Source organism: Homarus americanus, unplaced genomic scaffold, assembly GCF_018991925.1.
Source record: "Homarus americanus isolate GMGI-L3 unplaced genomic scaffold, GMGI_Hamer_2.0 scaffold1024, whole genome shotgun sequence".
In the NCBI taxonomy this organism is placed as follows: Eukaryota; Metazoa; Arthropoda; class Malacostraca; order Decapoda; family Nephropidae; genus Homarus; species Homarus americanus.
The window spans coordinates 8,929,562-8,954,539 of record NW_024715228.1 but is presented as its reverse complement, the minus strand read 5'-3'; the positions used below and the strand labels follow the sequence as shown (position 1 = coordinate 8,954,539).

At 33.8% G+C, this 24,978-nt stretch overlaps 1 protein-coding gene across 1 annotated transcript in view; it reads left to right on the top strand.

The window, feature by feature from the left end:
* The window catches only part of LOC121856599 (acetyl-CoA carboxylase-like), an 83,991-nt gene that overhangs the window by 24,547 nt on the left and 34,466 nt on the right, over positions 1-24,978 (top strand). Inside the window, exons 16-25 of the mRNA XM_042352234.1 lie at positions 2,848-2,951; positions 3,556-3,695; positions 4,070-4,236; positions 8,092-8,198; positions 8,499-8,630; positions 9,661-9,864; positions 10,368-10,486; positions 11,938-12,211; positions 12,627-12,817; positions 17,026-17,070. Of these exons, the coding sequence (XP_042208168.1) occupies positions 2,848-2,951; positions 3,556-3,695; positions 4,070-4,236; positions 8,092-8,198; positions 8,499-8,630; positions 9,661-9,864; positions 10,368-10,486; positions 11,938-12,211; positions 12,627-12,817; positions 17,026-17,070 (1,483 nt within the window). The remainder of the gene's footprint in view (positions 1-2,847; positions 2,952-3,555; positions 3,696-4,069; positions 4,237-8,091; positions 8,199-8,498; positions 8,631-9,660; positions 9,865-10,367; positions 10,487-11,937; positions 12,212-12,626; positions 12,818-17,025; positions 17,071-24,978) is intronic.

Genomic DNA, 24,978 nt, shown 5'->3' with positions numbered 1-24,978 from the left:
ATTTCATTGTATTTTTATTATTTTACTGTACTGTATTTCATTGTAGATTTACTGCGGCCTGGATTGGTCTAACGTCGTAAAAATCTAGATCTTTATATATATATATATATATATATATATATATATATATATATATATATATATATATATATATATATATATATATATATATATATATATATATATATATATATATATATATATATATATATATATATATATATATATATATATATATATATATATATATATATATATATATATATATATATATATATATATATATATATATATATATATATATATATATATATATATATATATATATATATATATATATATATATATATATATATATATATATATATATATATATATATATATATATATATATATATATATATATATATATATATATATATATATATATATATATATATATATATAGTATAAAGGTTATGTTGGAATGCCACCACATTACAGTGAAAATTACAGCTTTACATTTATTATTAGATATGAGTTGAAACTAATGATGACTAATATATGTGTTGCAAAACAAAAGGAAGAGTTCTAGAAATTGAAGTGGTTGTTCTGGCCATAAACAGGGCATGAAGGGAAGTATTAGTTAAGAGTTTTTTATAGTCACCAAGAACCTTGGCTATGTAAATAATCAAATACTATACTGTATACCTAACATCATACTTTTGAATCAAGAAACTTGTAAGAATATATTAAATGATTTGATCATAAAGATACCTTACTTCATAATCCTGTCCAGGGGCCGGATACTCAAAACGCCTCATAAGTTACGTAAATTAGCGAGATACAGTACCATATATTGCAGACTCCTCACAGTCCCTTAAATTTAGCATACTCAAAATTTTATTACAGTTCCTTAAGCAGTCCGTAAGTTATCATAACTCGAGTGTTTACCCTGTAAATTCAGTTCTCTTGTCGGAAGGTAGATGGCAGTGCAGGAGCTAGTTGGCCAATCAGCGCTCAGTTAACAAAATCATCAACCAATCACAAGAGAAGGAGAAATCAGCTGAGAGCGATTCACGTGATATTAGTTTGTAAACAAAAGATGGAAGGACAACCACCTGAAGAAACGACCAAATTTCAGTGAGACTGAAGTATGCTCCATGGTGTGTGAAGTCCCCAAAAGAAAGAAAATAAGTTTAGGGAAATTGAGCCTAGAACATGGTGTTTTCCTTTCAATGTTTGGGTCATTTGGTCTGAATTGTCTTCAAGTTCATACAAAAAAACAACAATTTAAAACCTGAAAATATATCTGATTATCCGTAAATTTTCTTAAATTAATACTCTACCCTATGATACTGTTCATGAAAAGTCTGGAACTAGACCTAAGGTAGCTGCTAGACAAAGTGTCTCACTGACAGCCTGACACTCCCCAAAAAACCATGTAGTATACATTTTCTAACCTAACCTAACATACCATAACATAAAATAACATAACCAAACCTAACCTATAACCTATTGGTTTAACTTCTTATTTAAATATTCCTCATGTTATAACTAATTGAGTAGGCCCCACGTTTAAACATTTATTGGCCTAAGAATGAAAAAAGGAGTTTTATATGCCCCTATTAATCAAGTTAATTGCAATCCATATTTTACGCATATCATTTAATTTTGGCTAACCTTTAGAGCCTTTCATGTTATCATAAGCCATACACATAAGAAAATAAGGCTAGGCTATTGGTTGCATATTAGAAAAACAAGGCGAAGTCTAGGCAGGAATGTTCACTTCACCTCATATTTGGCTTTCATTACTGAGGGATATTTTCGGCTATACAACATTAATAAGGTCTGTCTATAAGTTTACTCAGTCATAAAACATATTTTTGCCCTAAGTGTGAACAATACAAACCTTCTGTTTTGGTAAAAAATACTTTATAATTTGTAAGAAGACAAAAGATGCGTCTCTTCCAAACTGCGCCAAATACAAACACTCAAAGCCTCGTATTATTGCCAAAAAATTTTTACGAAAAAAAGAAACTGAAATACTATATTTCAGTATGTTGATGTACAAAACATTTTCTTCATTATTCTATGAGAAAACAAGTCTAATAAGCATTAATACAACATATATTATTATTATTTTTTATACAATCGGGAATTAGTGACTACTACATCTGGGTTGAGAGTGTTACAGAGCCTCAGGGGCTGGTGTAAGTTATGGGCTTTAACTTACGGAGTTCGATGTCAAATATTTGTTTTGCGTATACCGATCTGAGACTGTAAGTCCAGTTACGGGGTACACAAAGACATACAGTCCCATAAATGTTTGAGTATCCGGCCCCAGGTGTTTTGTTCACTCCATTCCTCCAGGTTTTGCTCATAATTCCAAGCTCAGCTGTAGCATCACCTGTTCCCAGATTTGATATACTGTACCTGTATCAAGAGAAATTAGAAGAAAAATCATTAAATGCTTAATCAGTCATATTTAGTTTGAATGAATGAAATTATAAAAAGAAAAGGATAGAAACATGTAAGTGTATACATTATATCTTGAAATACAGGTACTGTACTGTATTACAAATTGATTCATTATTAGAGAAGAGTTGAAGGATGGAACGCATGAAGTTTAATTGGAAGGTTTGAGGAAATAATTATTTTAGAATTAGAATAATGGAGTTTACTGTGAAAGTTTCAATTTAGTAGCAAACAAACCACATTGGAAAAGTTAGCTTTATGTTGTTATAATTTAGTTGAATAGAGAGTAGTTTCCAGAATTATAGAATATTATTTAATGGTAACTTGTTTCACACTAGAAAAGATTTTCAAGTACCATTGGCATTTAGAATATTCTTTACTATCTTTCAGGATACTGCCTACCAGATGACTTCTTCGCTCCTATGGTGAAGCTTACTGTTCAAAAGGTGATGAGTGTGTTGCGAGACCCCAACCTTCCACTCCTTGAACTGCAGGTATTAATTGTTCTACTGGAATGTGTAGTTCCTTGTTGTTATCATAGGTGTCAGTGTACCTCATCAGCTTAAGATGCTTATGTATGTCAATGAATATTTTCCTACAAACAAGTTTTTCTCTCCTATGCGTTATAGATATCATGAAAGACCTTATGTTGGTTAGTAAAACAAAATTACTTTTAAAATCAGTTTAAGAATACTCATTAATTTAAAATTAAGCTAGATTTATTATATCAGTTAAAAAAATTCTGTATCCAAGGTACAGTCTCGTTCAAGATTCTTAAAAAATGGCTGGAGACAGCTGACAACTCAAGGCCATTTGTTTACTATAGTACGTAGTGAAAATTATGAATGAATGTAAAAGTGACCGGTGATTGGTTACTGAGTTCCCCATTACTAAATTAATGGTTGGGATTTGTTTCGTATTATATTATACTACGTACTATAGTAAACAAACGGCCTTGAGTTGCCAGCTGTCTCCAGCAGTGTTCGAAGAATCTTGAATGAGACTACCTGTAGTTGATGACTATAACTTAAAAAATGTGATGATCACATTGAGACATCAACTTAACTGTATTTATTACCCATTTTCTTAATTTTACAGGAAGTTATCTCCTCTGTCAGTGGAAGGATACCTCAAGCTGTAGAAAAGAAAATACGAAAGTACATGATGATATATGGCAGCAATGTGACATCCATGTTGGCACAGTTCCCTTCACAAGAGATAGCAAGTGCTGTTGACAGGTCTGAAAATTTACTTATGTATGAGAATGTAGATAGAACTAGGAGTATGTATCATAAAAGATGACCAAAAAGAGGTTAGGTTGAAGGTGAGAATATTCTGAAATTGAATGTTATGCTTACTGCAATGATGTATTGAAATTTAATTGTTTCTCTGCCTACAACTATCTGTACCTTCCTACAGTGAGTGCTCTCCCTTTATCCAGTAAGGTGGAGAATTGCAGTCTTCTTGTGCCATTATATCCATATGCATTTGTACATACCCCATCACATGCACCTGTCCCCTCCCCTTTATCCATACTCTCAATCACTTTGTCCTTCCTTTCCATAACATATTTATTTATTTATTTTTTTTAAGACCACTTTATTTTTTACAGTCATGCTGCATCTCTGCAGAAGAAGGACCGTGATGTATTCTTTGTAACAACACAGGTATTAGTTCAGCTTTGCCAACGCTACAAAAAAGGAAGTCGTGGCCGTATGACACAAGTTGTACAGGAACTGCTAAAGCACTATCTACAAGTTGAGACACAGTTCCAGCATGGTATGTACTGGCACATGACCAGCATTTTTGTCTAATAACATTGTCTTAATACTGTATCGATGCCTGTGTTCATTTGTCCGTTCATTCACAAAAGTTATGCAGTACTCACATATTGTCTATAGTATTTAACATATAATGTAGGTAATTGAAGGACAGTGTACAGGCACACCTGTATTTGCAATGGGATTGGTTCCTGAAAACTCATTGCAAGTCGAAATATTGTAAATCAGGTTCATTATAACATGGGGTCCAGTGGAATAGGTTCCTGGCCAGTCGGACACCCACATGTATCGCCCCCAAAAAATCCTAGAATACAACTAGCACTAGAACACAATTAAACAACACTCACCACGTCATTAAGAACAATTCTAGTCATCGTCACTTGTCCCCTTCAAGGTTAAGGGAACTCGTAGGTAGAGAGGAGACATCAACCCGAGTCCCGCACAGACATTGGGGAGTCTGAAGAGCGGGGACCTGAGGTGTATCTTTCGTCATGGCCTTAAAGATGGTGAGCAAAACACTTGCCAGACATTTTCAAAGTTACGCTACTCACTTCACAGTTACAAAAACTTGATAATAATGACGGGGACTCGATTCTATTATAAAAAAAATGTAAGAAATGTTGTGATGGGGGTGTGGTAGGGGATTAGTGGGTCTCATGATACTGACCTGACCTGGTCAATGTCAGGTGGAGGGGGGTGGAGGATTAGTGAGCTGATGCATTGTCAGGGTGGGGGATTAGTGTGGCCTCATGATAAGAGTTCTTGAATAAAGACGAAAGCTAAGTAGCAAATATGTTATTGCTAGCAAAAAAGGGTATAAACTTTTATTCACAACATCTGCTCTAATTGTGTTAGATAAATGAATTTGGTCCCATTGCAAATACTGTATGGAGATGCATTCCTGATATTATTTTTTACCTATGAGATATATACAGTATTGTATATGAAGGGTACAATTATTAATATGCACAGATTATTACTGTACTGTACCATATATTTACTAATTAATGAATAAACACTACTATATAATGAATGAGTTATAGTAGAATGGGTGATATGCACTGGATAGGAGGTGACCGTTTTGGGGATGCCTGCAGTCACTTTCTATCCCCCAATGGTCATTTCCTCTTCTCCCTTCCTCCTAATGTCACGGAATCTGTTCTAATTGTGTTAGAGAGATGAATGTGATACTATAATGATCCTGAATAAATTCTGGACCAAACTTTTCCAATAGAAGATCCTTAAACTAAATATTTTGACAACTTATAATAATGGACTCAATTCTTTTATGAAAAAATATATAAGAAATGTTGATACCAGAGTCTATAAGATCATTTCTAATTAAGTTAGAAACATCATTTTATACTAAAACAATCCTGAATAATTTATCTATAAGTTTGGTTAAAGAAATCTATTAAAAAGCTAAAAATATATATGGTGCGAGCGTGTGAGGTGCCTCATGAAGGAAGTTGTGTGTATGTGTCACAGTGGAATTCTCCATTGTTTTCCCGAGTCTAAGCGAAGTATCTCACACGGACTGATGCAAGAGCTTTATTTACACAAACACCACTGTACACACACACTATAGTATAAATAAACAAAATAATGTACAGGTACTGTATATAATTGTTACTACTTTACTGTCATGCCTACAGTATTAGTATACTGTCCAATCTCCTGAATGTAATACGTAACTGTATTCACTTTTTATGTCTTTTAACACTTGTGATGGGGGTGTGGTAGGGAATTAGTGGGTCTCATTGTATATAAACTCTTCTCTCATTTGTGGTGGAGGGATTAGTGATCTCATATTATTGACCTGATGCATTGTCAGGTCACCCATAGTTGAGGTGGGGAATCAGAGTGAAAGCACTTCACAGCCACTAGAACAGAATGCAATGTGAACTTTAATGATGCCCTCACGTTATAAGGTAAAAAAAGGATCGATAAACCTTGAGCTCCATTTCTTACATGTAACCAAGAAGAAACAATGCTTGAAATGTAGTTCACCAGATGGCCACGAGGCGGCGTTTGGGTAGATGACGCCTCCGCTGACAAATGAATTGAGTTATGCGTTCCATATGCTGACTTGGCGGGACGATGAATATCGTTTGTACGAGTTTGTTTACATTGTAAATAGGGACTTGTCTTAATATACAGTGACCCCTCCGTTAACGAACGCAATCCGTTCCAGAAGGTTGTTCGTTAACCGAAAAGTTCGTTAACCGAAACCATTGTTTCAATGGGTTTTTGGGTAATTGGTTCCAGCTCACTGAAAATTTCCTAAATTCAACAAAAATGGTGGAAAAGTTCACTTACTTTGAGGTATGTATGTAGAAGGCTCCTGGATGATGATGATGATGATGATGATGGGATTTAGAATAGGGGTGGAGGAGAAGGAAGAAGAGGAGGCATTGGGGTGGAAGAGAAGTCACCCCATGGCGCCATTTCACCCATAAAATTTTAGCTCTCTTGGTGTAATTCAAGATTATTTTCTTTAAATCAACACTGCACTGCATTATATATTGTCAATATGTAAAATATATTTCAAAATGACCAATAATTTGCTTGGAAACACAGAAAAAAGCGTTTAGTTGAAGAGAGTCTCAAGCAAGATGTTACCTCCAGTGAAAACAGAGAGAGACTAACTCCTGTTTGCTGTGTTAAGAGGCTGGATGCCGTGCATTAAACTAGTCACTTTACCTTCAATTATGTTCAATAATTGTTAAAATGACTAAAAAATTGAATATTAAACTTTTAAAATTATTGAATAGTATAAACTTCTTGATATTTACTAAAATAGTAAGGAATTTAAGCCCTAGAACCGATTAATGTATTGGCGGACTGCCCGGTCAGTGCAAGCGAAAACATGTTGAGGTCGGTTCGTAAGAACTTCGTTAACCGAATTTTTTTTCGTTAACCGAATTGAAGATCCTTATGGAAGGCAGTTCGTTAATCGAAATTACGTTAACCGAGGTGTTCGTTAAACGAGGGGTCACTGTATTGGCATCATTAATGCAAATAATTGTAGATTGGGAGATTGTAAATAAATGTTTACCTGAAAATCTTTTATACTAAGTTAACTACAGTCAGTTCTGCTATAACGCGATAGTTGTGATCTTGTAAAACATCATGTTATAGAAATTCGCGCAATAGAAATAACAGGGCTTATGGAGAAATAGGGTTAGGTGCAGATTACTCGAAATTGAAAAAAAATTTAGTAGTTAGCTTAACACAAAGGATAGCACAGTCTAAATAAATGTTACATTCATATCTAATAATGAAATCATACAGTAAATGTAACACTTTACCTTGAAAAAATATGAATATAACTTGATGGGGGAGAAGGGTGATTTTTAGGTTGATAACATCGAGCTTCTCTTCAAGTGTTATAGCCTTTCTTTTACGATCATCACCGGGAATGCGATCACCAGAACGCTTCTTGGAGATATTCTTCTTTACCATATTCACAGTTAATAACACAAAATTGGAGAAATAGTAAGCAAAAATCGCGTTACAGCAAACGAGCGTTCGCGTTTTACAAATATCATTCCTCTATTCATAAATCACGTTAGAGCCAATTCGCATTGTCAAAGCACGCGTTATAGCAGAACTCACTGTACACTCCTTAACAGGAGTTGCTGCTGAATATTTTTTTTTACCCTTTTAACCTTATTTTATCATCTTGAGGTCATACATCACATTTTACATCTTTGGCAGAGGATGTTCCTGGAGGTAATTATTTTTATTTTTTTCACTTTAGAATGTATTCATACACATATTGATAATTTTCATCCTGTTCACCAAAGACATAGTGTTTTTATATATAATTACATACCATACAACTTTACAGGATCTTATGACAAGTGTGTTCATGCTCTTCGAGAAAAATACAAGGAGGATGTGACCAGTGTACTTTCTACCCTCATCTCACACTCACAAGTTGCAAAGAAAAACCAGGTTGGTATCATTACTGAAGGTAATGTGTTGTGATATTCCTGAGATAATTGAGGAATATGATACTTTTGGTCATCTCCTAGAAGAGAAATTACCAGAGGTTCTGAGGCTGGTATCATAAATGTGGATGATTTAGTACGGGAGTCTCAAAATTGAATGGCATATATTTCATATTGGAAAAAGCTACAATAAAATGCCTAAACACGGAATATTAGTAAGAGAGAATGTTATGGTTCTGTGGTAACATCAAATTATAGGTAGACTTTTTGATTCATTAAGAATTTGTATTTTCTTTCTTGATAGATGGTGATTCTACTCATAGAGCATCTCTGTGGTCATGAACCTGGTTTGACAGATGACCTGTCATCCATCCTGGAACAACTCACCAAACTCAACAGCAGTGAGCATTCTCGGGTTGCTCTACGGGCACGTCAGGTAGGTCTTGCTCCACACTGGTTATAAAACGAAAATCTTTCTTAAATACTGTGTTTAGTTCTTATGGAACTTGAAATTGGACTGTGTAACACTAGGTAATACCAAGAAGCTAGCAGTGCAGATTGTGGTAAATAACTTTTAGGCATTTGACCAGGAGTTCTGTTATTGATACTATTAGTAGATTTTCCCAACAATATGTTTCTCTATTCTTCAGTTTTTGTGGCTTTGAATTTCTGTTGTCAGTTATTGACCACATTTAGGCTATTAATAGAGTATTGAAGCATAAAAATTCCTAATTTTAGCTGAAGGGTGAAGAATAATGACCTATATTCCTTTTCTCCAAAGGTTCAAAATTGGCAGGGACTGCAAAGGTCAACCCATGTATCTTGTATTTTAACAGAATGTCTTAAGCAAGTGTAAGGTTTCAGTCCAGTAATCTTGTCGACTGGCTCTCGAGTCAATCACACGGCGAGTTCAAATTAGTGATTTTTATCCTATTTTTTGGGGGGAAGGAGTTGTTTTGCTATTGACACTGGTCCATTGGACAGTGTAGCCTTACCACTGAAACATTTTACGAACCTGGACTCAAGCAGGTGTTGGCAGGAGGTATTCTAGTTGAGGTATCTCAAATCACACTTTTCCTCTTCTCTGCTATAAATTGGAATTTAATGTTTATTTTATAGTTGTTAATCTCAAGAACTATAGTAGTAATTGATGAGAAAATTTGTGCATATGATGCAGTGTTTTGGCAGTTTATGTATTAATGTAAATGTTGCCCCATTAAAGAACATGTTGTGAGATATTTGAACGAGTGGATTTTTATTACAAAAGTTGTTATATGTAAATAGTCTGGAATTTTTATTCCATAAACTGTATAAGTATATATAAATATTGTTTTATGGTTGCAAGACTATGTGGACCTCATGTTCTTCCAGTATATCCTTTTTTTCACTTGGTTTTAGGTTAATATATTCTCACAATGCATTACAAGTGTTTAATTTCTTCTAATAAATCTAACTATTACTGACAGGTGCTAATTGCAGCTAACCAGCCAGCATATGAACTACGCTACAACCAGATGGAATCCATCTTTCTTCCAGCAATAGACATGTATGGTCATTCCTTCCATCCTGAAAATTTGCAGAAGCTGATCCTGTCAGAAACTTCAATCTTTGATGTGTTACATGCTTTCTTCTATCATACCAACATGGCTGTTAGAATGGCTAGTTTAGAGGTATGGATGCAATCTATTTGCCTTTCTGTTGGTATAGTATTATTAATACCCATGGATTTTGGTGACATCTGCATATTTAGTTGAATGTTTGTCATTCCTGAGCATTCAGAAAATTTGGAAAATCATGAAATAATAATTAAAGGCTAAAAAACTTAATGAATGTTGATTAAATGTTGCCTTGGTTTTAATATTGAAATTAATGTACATGATAAAATTAAATAGTTTGGCACTTGGTTAGTACAGTATACAGTTTTATGGGTCTTCATTACAAAGCTATTTGTTTTGTGTGTTTTTTTTACACCAAATTTCCCCTGTGAAAACTTTCATATGGCAGGAGGTGCCTGGGAGGATAGCCTTCATAATGCCTTACCTAAACAGGCCTTTCAGGTCTATTCCTTTCATTTTGTTGTCTCATGAGAACTTTGCCAATTCTTTACTTTTCTAGAGGAGTGATATGTGTGTGTGGTAGGAAAAAGATCTAAGATATGATTTTTCCCTGTTAGGTTTATGTTCGTCGTGCTTACATCAGCTATGAACTGACGTGTTTACAGCACAAAGAACTGCACGGAGGAGTGTGTGTTGTGTTCTTCAAATTTTTACTTCCTTCTTCACATCCCAATAGGTAAGAGTCTCTGTTAATTAATGGGTAAAAATTCTCAAGGAATACCATAAAATGTTTAGAGAAGATGTAGATAATTCTGGATACTGGAATATTTTTAATATTTTAGTAGTACAGTAAGTCCTCGCTTAATGTCGGGGTTACATTCCTAAAATCGTGACGTTATACGGAACAAGGTTAAGTGAATAAATTTTCCCTATAAGAAATAGATAAAATACAGGAGTTACATTCCTAATCCTCCCTTTGACCCATGAAATACATTACATATACAGAAAATCATTGCCACTTCTATAGAAAATAGTGCATACATTTACAACTACAGTCCTAAGTTTGTATTGGTACTCACCGATGGGCGGAGGTGGTAGAGTGAGTGTGTGGTGGGTAGTGGAGCGGAGGAGGTGGGAGGGGAGGAGGAGGGTGGGAGCGGAGAATGAGGGTGGTGAGTCACTAAGACTGCGACGAGCCAAGAGAGTGTAGCGCGGCCAGACGAGAGAGGGTGATGCGAAGTAGAAAGTAGTCCGTGACAACGCAAAACGACATAGTATCGGATCACCAGGACGTTAAACACATTTTTGATCTCGGAAGTTTAGCGACGTAGTAATGAAACAACGTTAAGCGGGACAATTTTAAGCGAGGACTTACTGTAGCACTCATTTATGAGTCTGGAAAGCCATTGATGGATGTAAATAAAACAAAGGTGTAGATTATGTATATAGTACTGTACTGTAGTCTACACATTTTTAATGTATTGCATTTTATTTGTATGATTTAAACTGTTATAGACAGGTTAAATTCTATGTGGATGCTCCGTAGTACTCTGAGCTAGGTTATGCTTATTTCTATTGGTGGTGGTTGTTGTTGTTGACAGAAAGAGGCACGGTAGTTACAGAGGTGTCTCATAATTAGATGGTAGTTAAAATAGGTTCATGTATTACAAAAGCCCATTGTCACTAGAACTTGTAATCTTTGTTTACCACACAATCAACAGTGTCATGTTTTCTTAGAATAAGGATTGCCTTAAGTTATTTCCAAATATTTTCATCATACAAATGGATTACAAAACAGCTAAATATGGTCTTGTGTGTGTTTAAATAGTATACTTTTCTTAATAATGAAAGTAAGCAAGAGAAAATGGAAATTAAAAGATTGAACATTTTTGCCTTATGATTATATAAAAGCAAATACTGTATGTACAGGTATAAATATTTATGCTCCTGGAATATATACGTGAACATTAGGAGAGGAAAATGGTGGCACACAGAAAAGTTGCACAATATGTGAGTGGCATTGAAAAATTTGATAAATTGCTTGGTATTAGCCATGAGCCTTGATTATCCATACACACAGGTAGCTATACCTAATAAGGAATTGTGTATGTGATAAATAATAAATGTCCAGGAGTGCATTGTCACCCTGGTTGGAGTTTAATAGTCTGCATGAACCACATCTTCCAGAATACCTCACAACAAGATGTGGAGTACATTGGAGTATACTGACCCACACCATACCCCCATTGACCCACCAGCCAATTTGGAAAACTGTCAACGCATGGGAATTATGGCTACCTTTAAGAACTTTGGAGATTTTGAGATCTACTTCAGTGACTTAATGAATTTCTTCCAACCTTGTGATCTTGGAGGACTGGAGGGAGAGATGAGTCCCCAGGAACTCCTGAGTGGTTCTATCAAGCTTGGATCCTCATTCAAGGACTTCATGTCTGAAACTCAGGTATGTCTGAAAGCATGAAAACTTTCCTGTATGAATATTATATTGTTGCCTATTTCCTATGTATGAAATATTTTGTGAACATTTACAATTATTGTGTTTACTATTTGCTCCGCATTTTTAAATGTAAATCATAGCTTCAATGCAGGCCCACCTTCATGCCTTTTTGTTACCTACTCCTCTGGGTAAGGAGCAGCACTTATTTCTAAAATTTTTCATGGATCTTTTTTTTTTTCTCATTGTATTTTGGATGAAAATTTTCCAGATAATGTAGTTATCTGAGATTTTCAGATACTATTTTGAATTTTCACAAATAAGGTGTAACTGTATTTTATGGTTTTTAAAGTTTGTAGGTGGTTTTGTGACTTGACTCTTCTTTTATTTGCATTGTTTTAGTTAATATTTCTTGTAATTTCAGGAAACCATAGACCCAATACATATTATGAATATTGGTATACGCATGGAAGAAGAGAACAACGATTCCGAGCTAAGTGAACAGTTTTCAGTTTTCTGTGCCAGCAAGAAGAAGGAGTTCCATGAAGCAGGCATCCGGCGCATTACCATGGTGGTTTTCTACAAGCAACAATTCCCAAGATACTTCACATACAGGTATGCATCTCATTTTTTCTGATTGTCCATTATGACTTTGATTATTTAACAATGATCAAAGTCGATACTGTATCCAAATATACAGGGTACCCCATTTTTTGTTTGAGCCAATCTATGTATTGGTATGTGATGGTTGTCTGATATCAGTTGCAATTTATGATTTACAGTGGTGTTAGAAATTAAACTTTTTGGGTTACAGTACTAGAAGTATTTCTGATTAATTTATGAGAAGGTTGACTGTTTTCATTTATGTTGTACAGGTAAGACAGGTTATGCAGTAAAGTTGCAATTAATTATTCAATAATGTAAAAGTGTTAACAGAATACAGTAGTCTTTTTCTTAATTTGCCAACTTTATTTAACAAAAAACTATATTAGTCGTCACTGCTGCCCCATTTGCATTAAGGAAATTTATTTTGTCCTTTATTATTTCAAGCATAGATTAGATTTTTTCTTTTCATTCCTGGAAGCCTTTTTCTGCAACCAAATGGGGTGACCCAGAGTAGATGATATTAAGTCTATTCTTTGGTGCAGTGTTTTTGCTGAAAGGTGCCATCTAACATAGATGGAAATCTGATGCCTGAGTAACTATTGTGTACAGTGCTGTTAATATAGGTTGCTTTTAGTTACTTCCTTACATAATAAAGCAGACATGTTACATGCCAGGATGTGAAATAGATGATTTTTTATTTATTTTATTTTTATTAATTTTTTAATTTGATAAGTTAGTGGTATATAAAATTCAAAAGTATTAAGTCGAACAAATATCCTCAATGCTATTTACTTCTTGTCCTTAACAATTAGTAGAGCATAATGGAAGGTGTTTTCTCTGTATAACACGTTGAAGCAGACAAAAGTATAGTATATACCTTAATATGATTTATTTTATTCGTTAAAGTACATATTAAAGAGTTTGATATAAACATTTATATTATGGAATGTATCCAATCCCTGTAGGCCAATATAAAAACAGCAGAGGTATCATATTTTATTTATAATCAATAAAAAAACACAACTTGTAGGGTTTCTCATCTAGAATTCTGTCGAAACTTCTGCTCACTTAAAATGTATTCCTTTATTTACCACTACTATATATTGACAGGTTCTTCCCAGATCCATTCCTCTACTGAGTTATCTTTTAATCTTTTCCCTACATTCTTGTTTCTCAATCTATACATGACATTTTCTTTTCAAGTTATAGTATGTCCAGCATTTAGAAAGAAGTTTAGGAGTGGCAATGGTTTTGTTGTTGTTGTTGTTGTAGATAAAATCATCAACTGAACTGTTTAATTTTCAGATGGTAAAATAACAAAGAACTAGATGAGTAAAAACTTTCAAGATATTACAATAGGTCGTTTAAGGTTGGATGTGGTGCTTATATGATGATGCCAGGTTATGGACAGCAATAGGGATAAACCAGATAATAGTTGGAGCCTTGTTTTAGGAGAGCATATCTGTTAGAGTACAGTAGTAGTTAGAGTAATAAGAAGTGAATGTCAACCCTGCGGGAATAGGATTGAAAGAGTGAAAGGGAAAATGGGTAAAAATCTGGATGTGCAAATATGTAAAACACAACATCACAGTACAGTACAGTACAGTATAGTGTTGCAGAATGAGAAAAAACATGGAAATAAGTTTTCAGTTTGATATAACAGTATTCATATCTATTTTATCATTTAGTACAGTATATGACAATTGTTAAATAATGTACAGTAGCTAAAACAACTACCTGTGCATACTTTGTGGGAAACAATATGAGACCATAGATGATAAATTTTGGTATATGAGGGCTGTCACTAGTCACACATAAAATTACAGAGCATTTTGACCCCCACCTGCACAGATAGTTGTTTTAGCTACTGTACATGTCACCTGTATCAATTATATACTGTTGTAAATTGATGATTATTGTGAATATTTATTAAAGGGAACTCAAACCTTAGGAGGTATTTTTAAAAAGGAACTGAAAATTTGTATTATCAATTTTAAATCTGTAGGACATTAAAACTTCAAATCTTTATGTGCACGCATAAAGTGCAACATATTGGTACAGTCCACGCCACTTATAAGCCAAACAGACCAGCAACTTTGCTGGGTACATACCTCCTGAAACATACAAACCAGGCAAGTAATCAGTGGTCTGCCACATTGTAAAGTTAATGCTTAGCCCTGAACACATTAGTATGGATAGGTTTTAGAAACAGTAAAAAATTTCATTTTGAAAGTTATTTATCCATGCTAATGTGTTCAAGGGTAAGTGTTGACTTTGCATTGGAGTTGGAAATTTTAAAATTAATTTTGGGGCAAAAAAATAATCTTGCTTAAAATCCTAGTACAGTACTGTACTTTATAGGTATTCCTTGGCATGGGGATTAAAGGTCTGTGTTCAAAAAGTTGAAATTCTGGTAATTAATTGTTCTGAAAGTCACGTGAGGCTAATATTGTCAATATTGATCCAGTACAGCAACGGGCATCATGGAGACCACAAGTAAGCCTTCTGCGGGTCTTGCTGATAGCGACAGTGTGTCACCTACCCAAAAGAATTTGACTCGGAAAGTGTTGTTACGATTTAATCGTACATATAAAGTATTAGTGTATCAATGTTATTGGATGTCACATCAAAGGATTATGGAAAAAGTAAAGAAAAATGCAGCTTATGGCAAGTTGTTAATTATTCTTGAAGAAAGTAAGAAAGATGTGGTTAAAAAATAATTGTGAAAATCACTTGGTTTCACCACTTATCTTGTTCAGCAGATTTGTATGAGTGTATTTCTGTTGCTTAGTAAGCCACTCCTTCATCCACCGCTTCCATTTATGTTTTGTTCTAATGCAAAAGTCAAGATTAAACCTACACAAACTTTATGAGCTGATGTTTTTGTCTTCAATCAATTGGCGACTGGTTGACAAGATTGGGTGACATATTGAACGCATATGGAGACTATTGACAATTAAATATTGTCAATAAATATTGATCATGTAAGGCATCCTTAAGAGTTGACTTTACACCTTGGCTGACAACCGAGGCTACCAGTCTGTATGGCTTATAAGTGGCGTGGACTGTGCAGTACAGTATACTGTATATGTACTTTATACACATACATTCTTTGTGCCACATGGCTGTTGTAAGTCATAAAATATTTTGGTCAGCTTTTCTTTGTGTGTGTGTGTGTGCATGTGTGCGTGCACGTGTGTGTGCATGTGTGCGTGCATGTGTGCGTGCACGTGTGTGTGTGTGTGCGTGCACATCTTTTGTAGATTGTCCCTTAGCATCTCCTGAGTATGACTGACAAGAAGCAGTCAATCTATAGCTGGATTGAACATTTCTGGCTTGATTAGTGCATGTGGAAAGGAGTTTGACATTTACAGCTCAACTTCTTAAATTTGATATGTATTTTTTATTATTATTGTTTGTGGGCTAAAGTTATTTCAGGAGGTCTCAGGACACCAAAACTATTTCACACCCTGCATGCTGAATTATATTGATAGACTTCTTTACTAAAGGCTTTATGTATATATTTTCAAATATTTGCACAAAGATTTTCTGTTGGTTATCTTCATATTTAGTGTGAAGATAATTAATTAATGGTAATTGTTTATAATTAATGCTTGCTGATGCCATAACCAATTATTTAAAAACATTGCCATGGGCATTATGTTTATTAAAATTTATTTTCTATTATGAAGTTTTCAAAGTGGTAGACATTTTTTTTCACTTGTACATAATGAGAATAGATAACTTTTTCAATTACAGTACATTGCATATTGAAATTACAATAATATGAGCAAATCATATGTGGAAATTGAAATTCAGTTTATTAATTTAAATTAAACTTGAATCAGAAAATGTTTGTCTCCGTCATTCAAAATTTAATTATAATCGTTATTGATTTTTTCTGTTAACCTTGATTTTAAACAAATGAAGATGGAGAGGATGGCTTCTGTATATCGCAGCAGGTTTGTAGGTGTGACAGTTTTTTTTTTTTGCTCTTGTGTAACATATTTGCCTAGCGTATTATTAGCTGTGCAATTTTTGGCCCCTATGCATGGGGCCTTATTTGAATTTTAATGCAACTTTAACATTATAATAATTTTAGTAATATCTTTAGCTAACTTTTTCTTTTGTGATCTCATAGTTCATATCAGATTTTAAAGTGAATTGTGAGGTAGAGATTTGGCTGCTGATGTATCTGTCTTTGTCTTCTACCACAGACCAATGCATCTGTTGAAACACATTGCCAAACCCATTGATTCAAGGTATGATGGACAGACTCATCAGGTGTGGCAATTAATTAGCCACATCTTTCTGTACTAATAATTGCATCTGTAAAATTGCTAGTGCTTGGAGTATTGTTATTACACTTTATGGCTTCAGTGCTCACAATCTTTCAGCTGCAGCTGCCACTTAAGATCACTTACAGGTGTAATTTTGATTTTTTTTTTCATTCTTGTCCAGTTTTTACATTCACAATTTATTTTTAGTTATTTTATTATTTTTTAAAATATTTGTTGTTGTCATTCAAAACTCTTGGTATTTCCATATCTTTATATTTTTTAGCCTTTTCCTGCAATAATGCAGAGCAGGGCAATTCACCTCTTACTTTTCTATCCATGAAAATATTAATTTAAGTTAATATTACATTTCATATACATGCCCACACTGGGAGTCAACTCCCCATTCCAAGCTCTTAACACATTCTTCACTCTCAACACATCCTCTTCTTTTTCGGGTCACTCATTATTCTTCAATATGTTACACTGTATGAGTCACAGTTCTCACAGTGATGACAACACTATACTGTACCTTCCTAGTTATGCTCTGTAAACTTAATCCTCAATGATTTTTACAACCATTCTCACCACTTTCTTTTACACCGGGGAATTAAAGAAGATTTTTAACATTCTTTTGGCACTCTTCCCTCTGTTATACAAAACATTTTTATTCTTGTCATCCTTTGTCACTTATTTACATCCCTTAACATTTCTACAGTGGTTCCATCTACACTTGGCACCCTCCCACTCTTAAGCATTCTTGCACCATGTTGTCTACTTTGTTTTTTGCAATATGTATACACTTTTCATTCCCTTATAACCCATTCGGAGTAATTATACATATCTAGTACAGTTGTGGGCAAAACTTTGCTCTCCATGGTCAACTGAGTCACTGGAACAAGTCTCCGAACTTACTTAACCTGACTGTCGTCTTGTGTGGGTGTGCTGCTTTATCTCATTTGGGGTCGATACTGTTTCGGTTTGGGAGGGAACAAACTTTTGACCCCAACTGTGCATTCAACACTTGTTTTCTGTATACAGTATACATTTAAATTTCTCTGTGTATTTATTTGTATTTTATGTGTTTTCTGTATTTAATTAACTCAAATATGCAATTAGGATGCATAAAAGCCTGGGGATATATGTACTGCTTCTATGATCTGTAGGTGTATTGGTGATCTGGCAGACTTGGTATATGCAGCTGAAAGGTTACTCTTTTGAGCACATAAGATGTTGGGGATTGCTGCATGCTCCTGGTACGTCTGTTATTCTTAACATATTTTTAGTTGTAATACATACTGTATGTCATATTGGATTATATTAAGTAAGTGGAAGGGATAGATGGCAATGGATATTCTCATATGAAGATTTTAGTAATAAAGGCTGAATCATTATAACACACAGTGGCCAAGGAGGAGTTTTAGATAGTGTAGTTCTGAGTTACAAAGTTCAGGTTTACAAAAATTCTAAATTACGAAACAAAAATTTGCCCCAGGTTTTGATTTATGGAAGAAAAATCTGAAGTTACAATCCCACCAAACACACACACAGAACATGTAATATACCGGGGTACTTCTGTCTGGTTATATAATAAGTTTCTGCAAATGTCTATACAGTCAGTTCTGCTATAACGCGATAGTTGTGTTCTTGTAAAACATCGTGTTATAGAAATTCGCGTAATAGAAATAACAGGGCTTGTGGAGAAAATAGGGTTAGGTGCAGATTACTACTCGAAATCGAAAAAAATTTAGTAGTTAGCCTAACACAGGATAGCACAGTCTAAATAAATGTTACATTCATATCTAATAATGAAATCATACAGTAAATGTAACACTTTACCTTGAAAAAATATGAATATAACTTGATGGGGGAGAAGGGTGATTTTGAGGTTGATAACATCGAGCTTCTCTTCAAGGGTTATAGCCTTTCTTTTACGATCATCACCGGGAATGCGATCACCAGAACACTTCTTGGAGATATTCTTCTTTACCATATTCACAGTTAATACCACATTATTGGAGAAATAGTAAGCAAAAATCGCGTTACAGCAAACAAGCGTTCGCGTTATACAAATATCGTTCCTCTATTCATAAATCGCGTTAGAGCCAATTCACGTTGTCAAAACACGCATTATAGCAGAACTCACTGTACACTAATTTATTTCATTATTCTCCAATACTCCCAATGTTAAGTCAACAAATAAACTTTCAGCTTGTCATCATTCACCTTCATTCACCATACAATTGACTGTACTTCTCAAACTCAAGTGAGTACAAGAAGACACGGCACTCACACACCACCAATCCACCATGCACACAATCACTGAGCCAGTTGCCTGATTGTTAATTTCTCCTCATTTATTATCACATGTGGAAAATTAAGTACAAGAAAATTTTATTTTATTCTTAAATTTTGTAGTCAATATGCACAATAGAATTGTTTAGAATTGTAAGAGAAAGTGAGGTATTTGAAAGTGAAAAAAGTTTTGGAAGTGTGGACACTGCTGACAATAAACAAAAGGTGATGGAGTAACTCATCAGGGGTTGAGCATGGGTGTATGCAGAATGAGAATTTAGAACTGCTCATATCTTGTGTAAAGTAGATTACAATATTCTGAAAAGTAGATTCTTAGTTGGCATATATTATTGTATGAAGTTGGGGGAATCGGTCAAAACTTGAGATTAAAGAAGGTTTTGTGTGATAACCTTTGTATAGTAAGTGATGCTGGAAAATGTATAAGAGGAGAAGGATAGGTCGAAAGAAATTACAAGAGATGCATGATATACTGTACTGTAATGCTGTAAAGGATGGGAGAAAGGGGATAGTTTGAAAATTTCAACTTTTTGGTGTGAGAAGGAGTTGTTACTTAGTATACTGGAGGTCATAGTTGCCATTCAGATGAATTTGGTAGGGTGAGGGAATGACGGCACTTTTGGATTGATTTGGGTATACTGTATGTATAAGGAAAGGATTTTTTCTCCCCTAATACAATATTCTTTTATCTCTCCTTTTATCATTTAGTTAAATGTGATTTATTATTACATTTCTTTTACAGTAATTTTTTATTTACTTCAGCTTATTGAGACACAAGGATTGTTTACTAATGATTATTACAGTATAATATTATAAGGATTTTTTGTTATCCCTCTCTCAGCATTATAAATTGAGAGACCTGTAAATTGACCAAAAACTCTGTTTTAAGACAGCCTGAAGACCCCACAGTAGGCATGGGGAGAGTTTTCTTAGGTAGTCACCCTCAAGTTTCTTACAGAACATTACAGTAAAGCCTCTGATAACAGAGGTTCAACCAACAACTTTTCATATTTAAAACCCAAGTTAATTTAGGACCCAATTCAATTTACATCCTTATTTCATTCTTATTTACGACCAAAATATAATAAAATAAAATAAAATTACATTTTCATATAAATAATAACTAAATCCCGATATGTATTATTAAAAAAAAAATTACTGTAAAAAATGAAGAGCGCCTTGCACAAAGAAGCTGCCTGAGTGGTAAGCAACAGTCGGAGCTTGGCGGGCCTTTTGTTTCACGCATCTGGAACAGGGAGAAAAACTTTCTCAAGTTTCTCACAGTATTTTTGCATCCCTATTCAACATGAGCAAGAGAGCAAGTGATGGTAGTGTTGGTTCAAAAGCTAATAGAAAGTGTATAAGCTTAGCCGAGAAACTAGATGTGTTAAAACGATATGAAAAAGGTGAGAGGTCAGTGGATATTTTCTGAAGTGGATCCATTAACAGAACAAAGCGTTAAAATTTAAATAAACTCAAATGACCTCTACATAAGGATGTATAATGAGAAAAAAAAAGCAGGTGTGCAAGGTTCTTTCGACAGCTTTTTTATTCGAAGGCCTAAATCATCAACTTCAGCTACACCATCAAATTCAGCATCATAAGCAGCTTCAACATTAACTTCAGGTTCAGTAACAGTTTCAGCAACAGCTTAATGGAAAGCTATAGCTTCAGCCAGAGTTGAACCTGATGACTTCGTCATCTGGGTAAAGACTCGCACAATATTCATTGGCTGTTCTTATGTTTTATACTTTACCACCATTGGTGAGTAGAATTTTTGTTTTACATTTATAAATATTATTTAAAACATATATGAACAGTAAATAAGTGTTGCTTTCATATTCATATGTAGAGAAATGACGATATGTTTTCACATGTATGCACTTTCTGTTCATACGTTGGCGTTCCCAATCGTCTCGCCTTATTTCTTTACCATTAGTGGTTAGCTACTTCTAGTGATCCATTTATTAACAGTAAATAACATTACTTAAAACATAGATACAGGTATTCAGTTTCTTATGTAGAACCATCGTCACTCACGAAAACAATGCCGTCTTGTCTCTTGTGTGTTTTAATATTCTACATATTATTTATGAATTGCATTGTTAATTTCACATATATAAACATTCATTGAATCAAATACATATTCAGTAATAAATAATAATGAATCTTTTGTACATATTCTTAAGATAAATGACTTTCCTTGAGTGCGCACGTACTGTATTGTATACACTGGCGTTCCACTATCAGTGGTTACTTCTTCTGTACATTAAATAACATTAATTAAAACATTCTTATTTTTTAAATTAATTTTACTACAGCAACAACCAGGGTCTTATTTTCTTCAGTTTCAGGTGGATAACTGACATTATGGGTGTAAACACTGACAACAATGCTGTCTCTTATCCTCTTGTGTGTTTTAATATTCTATGTATTATTAATGAATTGCATTTTTCATTTCGCATATGTAAGGATTAATTCAATCAAATACATATTCAGTGATAAACAATAATGAATCTTTTGTACATATTCTTAAAAAGATAAATGACGCGGTATCCTTAAATGCGCACGTACGTATATGTTGGCGTTCCCAATCCATCTCTTTCTTCTTCTTTGCCATTAGTGGTTAGCTACTTCTATTGTTCCATTTATTAACACTAAATAACGTTACTTAAAACATGTATATTAATTTTTTTTTACATTAATTTTACTACAGCTACAACCAGGGTCTAATTTTCTTAATTTTCTCGTGTAGAACTATCGTCCCGGTTTCCCGGCTGTAAACACAAACGAAAACAATGGTGTCCCATCTCTTCTTGTGTGACCATATTATTATTCATTTATATTGTATAAGGTGCATTCAGAAACATTATTTAAAGAATACAGTTTGCAATTTTCATTAATTGTATTGTTTTGGGGGGGAAAAGAAGTAAAAAGATATGAAAAGGTCACATTTGGAAACGCATCTCATTATTATTGCTTTATTTTAATGGTAATTAATGATTCGCTATAAGACGATTCACCTTACACTGCAATATTGGAGGACACATTAACGTCGTTATTCGAGGATTTACTGTACAGTACTGTATATGTTTTTGTTAATGTGTGTACAGTGTTTATATATTCAACGAATTAATGGGGAAATATTTAGATGGAGTATAATGAGCTGTGATGCATATAAATAGTGAGTGTACAATAGAGGCTACATCATTATCATCATTATATGGCCTTTTTCTACTCTTGCGTGGGAAAGCCTTGATTACCCGATGGCAGTTCTCGAAGTTTGAAACATGTAAAATGAAAGTGATCAGGAAATCTAGTCTCTAAAGAAAAGTTTTCAATGGAAGAACACTGGAATAATTATGAATACTGTACTTGTAATAGGTTGAAAAACAATGCAGGGTAATAAGCAGAGTTGAACAATGTACTGTACTGTAGAATATGTAGTCACTAAATAATTGGTGGAATAATTTAGTTCACTCTGTTTTTATGTGTTGCTGAAAGATTATATCAAAAGTATTTTTAATGAAGATATCGTACATTAATGGAAGTGCAAATTGCTCCTGTACAGAACTAAGTTTCATTAAATTTCTCATCAGTGAGCTCTTCATATTGGTTTAGTGTTGTTGAAATTATGAGTAACCCCCCAAAATATTGGGCCACATACTGGTCATAAAGGACACCTGGAAAATGTAAGTACTGTACTACACCTAATTATCTAAAAAAAAAAAAAAAAAACCAACCGCTTACCTCAGCTACACGTCATATTTTCAGGTGTAACAATATAGCAAGAAATACAGTACTGTACCTTTCATTGTGGGTTTAAAATGTAATTATTTATGTAGAAGAATACTGTAGCATTCTACTGTATGTAATTTGTAAAATTTTGTATATTACAGTATTTTGTATCTTTCACCATGTATTTAACAGCTCACTCCTGTATGTATTGTAGTTATAATTATTTTTTTTGTATACAAAAGTTGAGGACAAGTCTTTATGTGGCTACTATTGGAATCAGTCATTGAAGATTTATTTTTCCCCTGTAGTCACATTTACACCTTGATAGCTTGAAGACACACAGTTAAACTGTGTATCATGCAGACTAGATTATTGTTTCTTTTGGGTTTTTTCTTTTCAAATTCTTTAACTTTTATTTTCTATTTGTCTCATTTGTATACTTGCTGTAGCCATGCAAAGTTTAATTTGAATTTAGAGTAGGCAAGTTATAACAGCTATATTTGTTTGATTACCAAACCACTATTTTATTTACTGCTGAGTCTTTGGCAATTACAGGTATGGAAATGTTGGTGGTTAGAGTGATGGGAAATTTTCAGTTTGCTCCACCTTACTTGAAATGTTGAAAAAAATCTAAGTGGTTATATTATTTATTCCTTTTTTTTTTTTTTTTTTTAACTGATGAAAAATAGTATTCTGCCTTTCCTTTTGGATTTGTTCTCACCATGATGCATAGGAGGAGCATTAACCTGAATTATTAACTTGTGTATTGTTTATCGCTCAGCGAATAGATTTTAATTAAGGTGTCTTACTTTTAACACTTCTTTGAAAAAGGCTGCATTTATACAGAATTTCAAGTATCACTTCAAATAATCAGAGAAATATATTTTTGCATGTTGGATATGGAATCTCTTGTACTTTAACTAATATAGACAATATGGCTTCGAAAATTAAATTTGTTTAATCTAATGTGGGCTTGCATCCTGTACATGTATTGGAGTGGGATGTAGGTGAGCTTGTTACTGCAATATGAGTAAAATATGATTGGCTATTGCGAGGGATAGGCGGCAGTCCTGACCCAAGTACTGTAGATACTGTAGATGTAGATATTTATGTGGTATATAATGATAATTGATGATAATATGGGAGACATCTTTATTGTATGAGAGGTGCTTAAAATGTTTTAAGAGTGCAGTACATGTTTATGATTACTGCATTTGTTTGTTTTGCTTATCAGGAATGTGGTTCATATTTTACATACAGTATGGGGCACATTTGTTTTTTAAAAATATGTACAGTTGCTCAAAAAACTATCATTACAAAATAATGTTGAGAAAATATGAAGCAATGGATGAAGGATTTTGACAACCCTACCGAGACAACAGGAGTAGTAGTGTTCATTCTGAAATTCATCGATCCCCCAAGTAAAGATAGTTTCTAAGTGACTGTACAGTACAGTATATAAAATTACAAAATCTAGCTCCTGATTCAAGTAATTTTAAGTAAAAAGAATATATTTTAAAATTTGTACACTTAAAATTTCAATTAATTTGTAGTAATGGATGCAGGTATTATACTAGTCTTTTGTTTTAGGATACAAGAAAAAATTTAAGTTTGTGATTCAAAACTTTTGTAAGTAGTATTCATCACCATTATACAGTGACTTAAATTCTGCTGTGGTGTAATGACCCCTGGGCAACTCAATATTTTCCCTTCTTGTCAATTAATGACCTTTCAGGCCATTTTTATAATTGTGAACTGCTGTGTATCTCCTTAAGCTGACCAAGTCAAACAGAAAGATAAGTTTGTGTCTTGAAGTTAATACTTCACATACAGTACTGTATA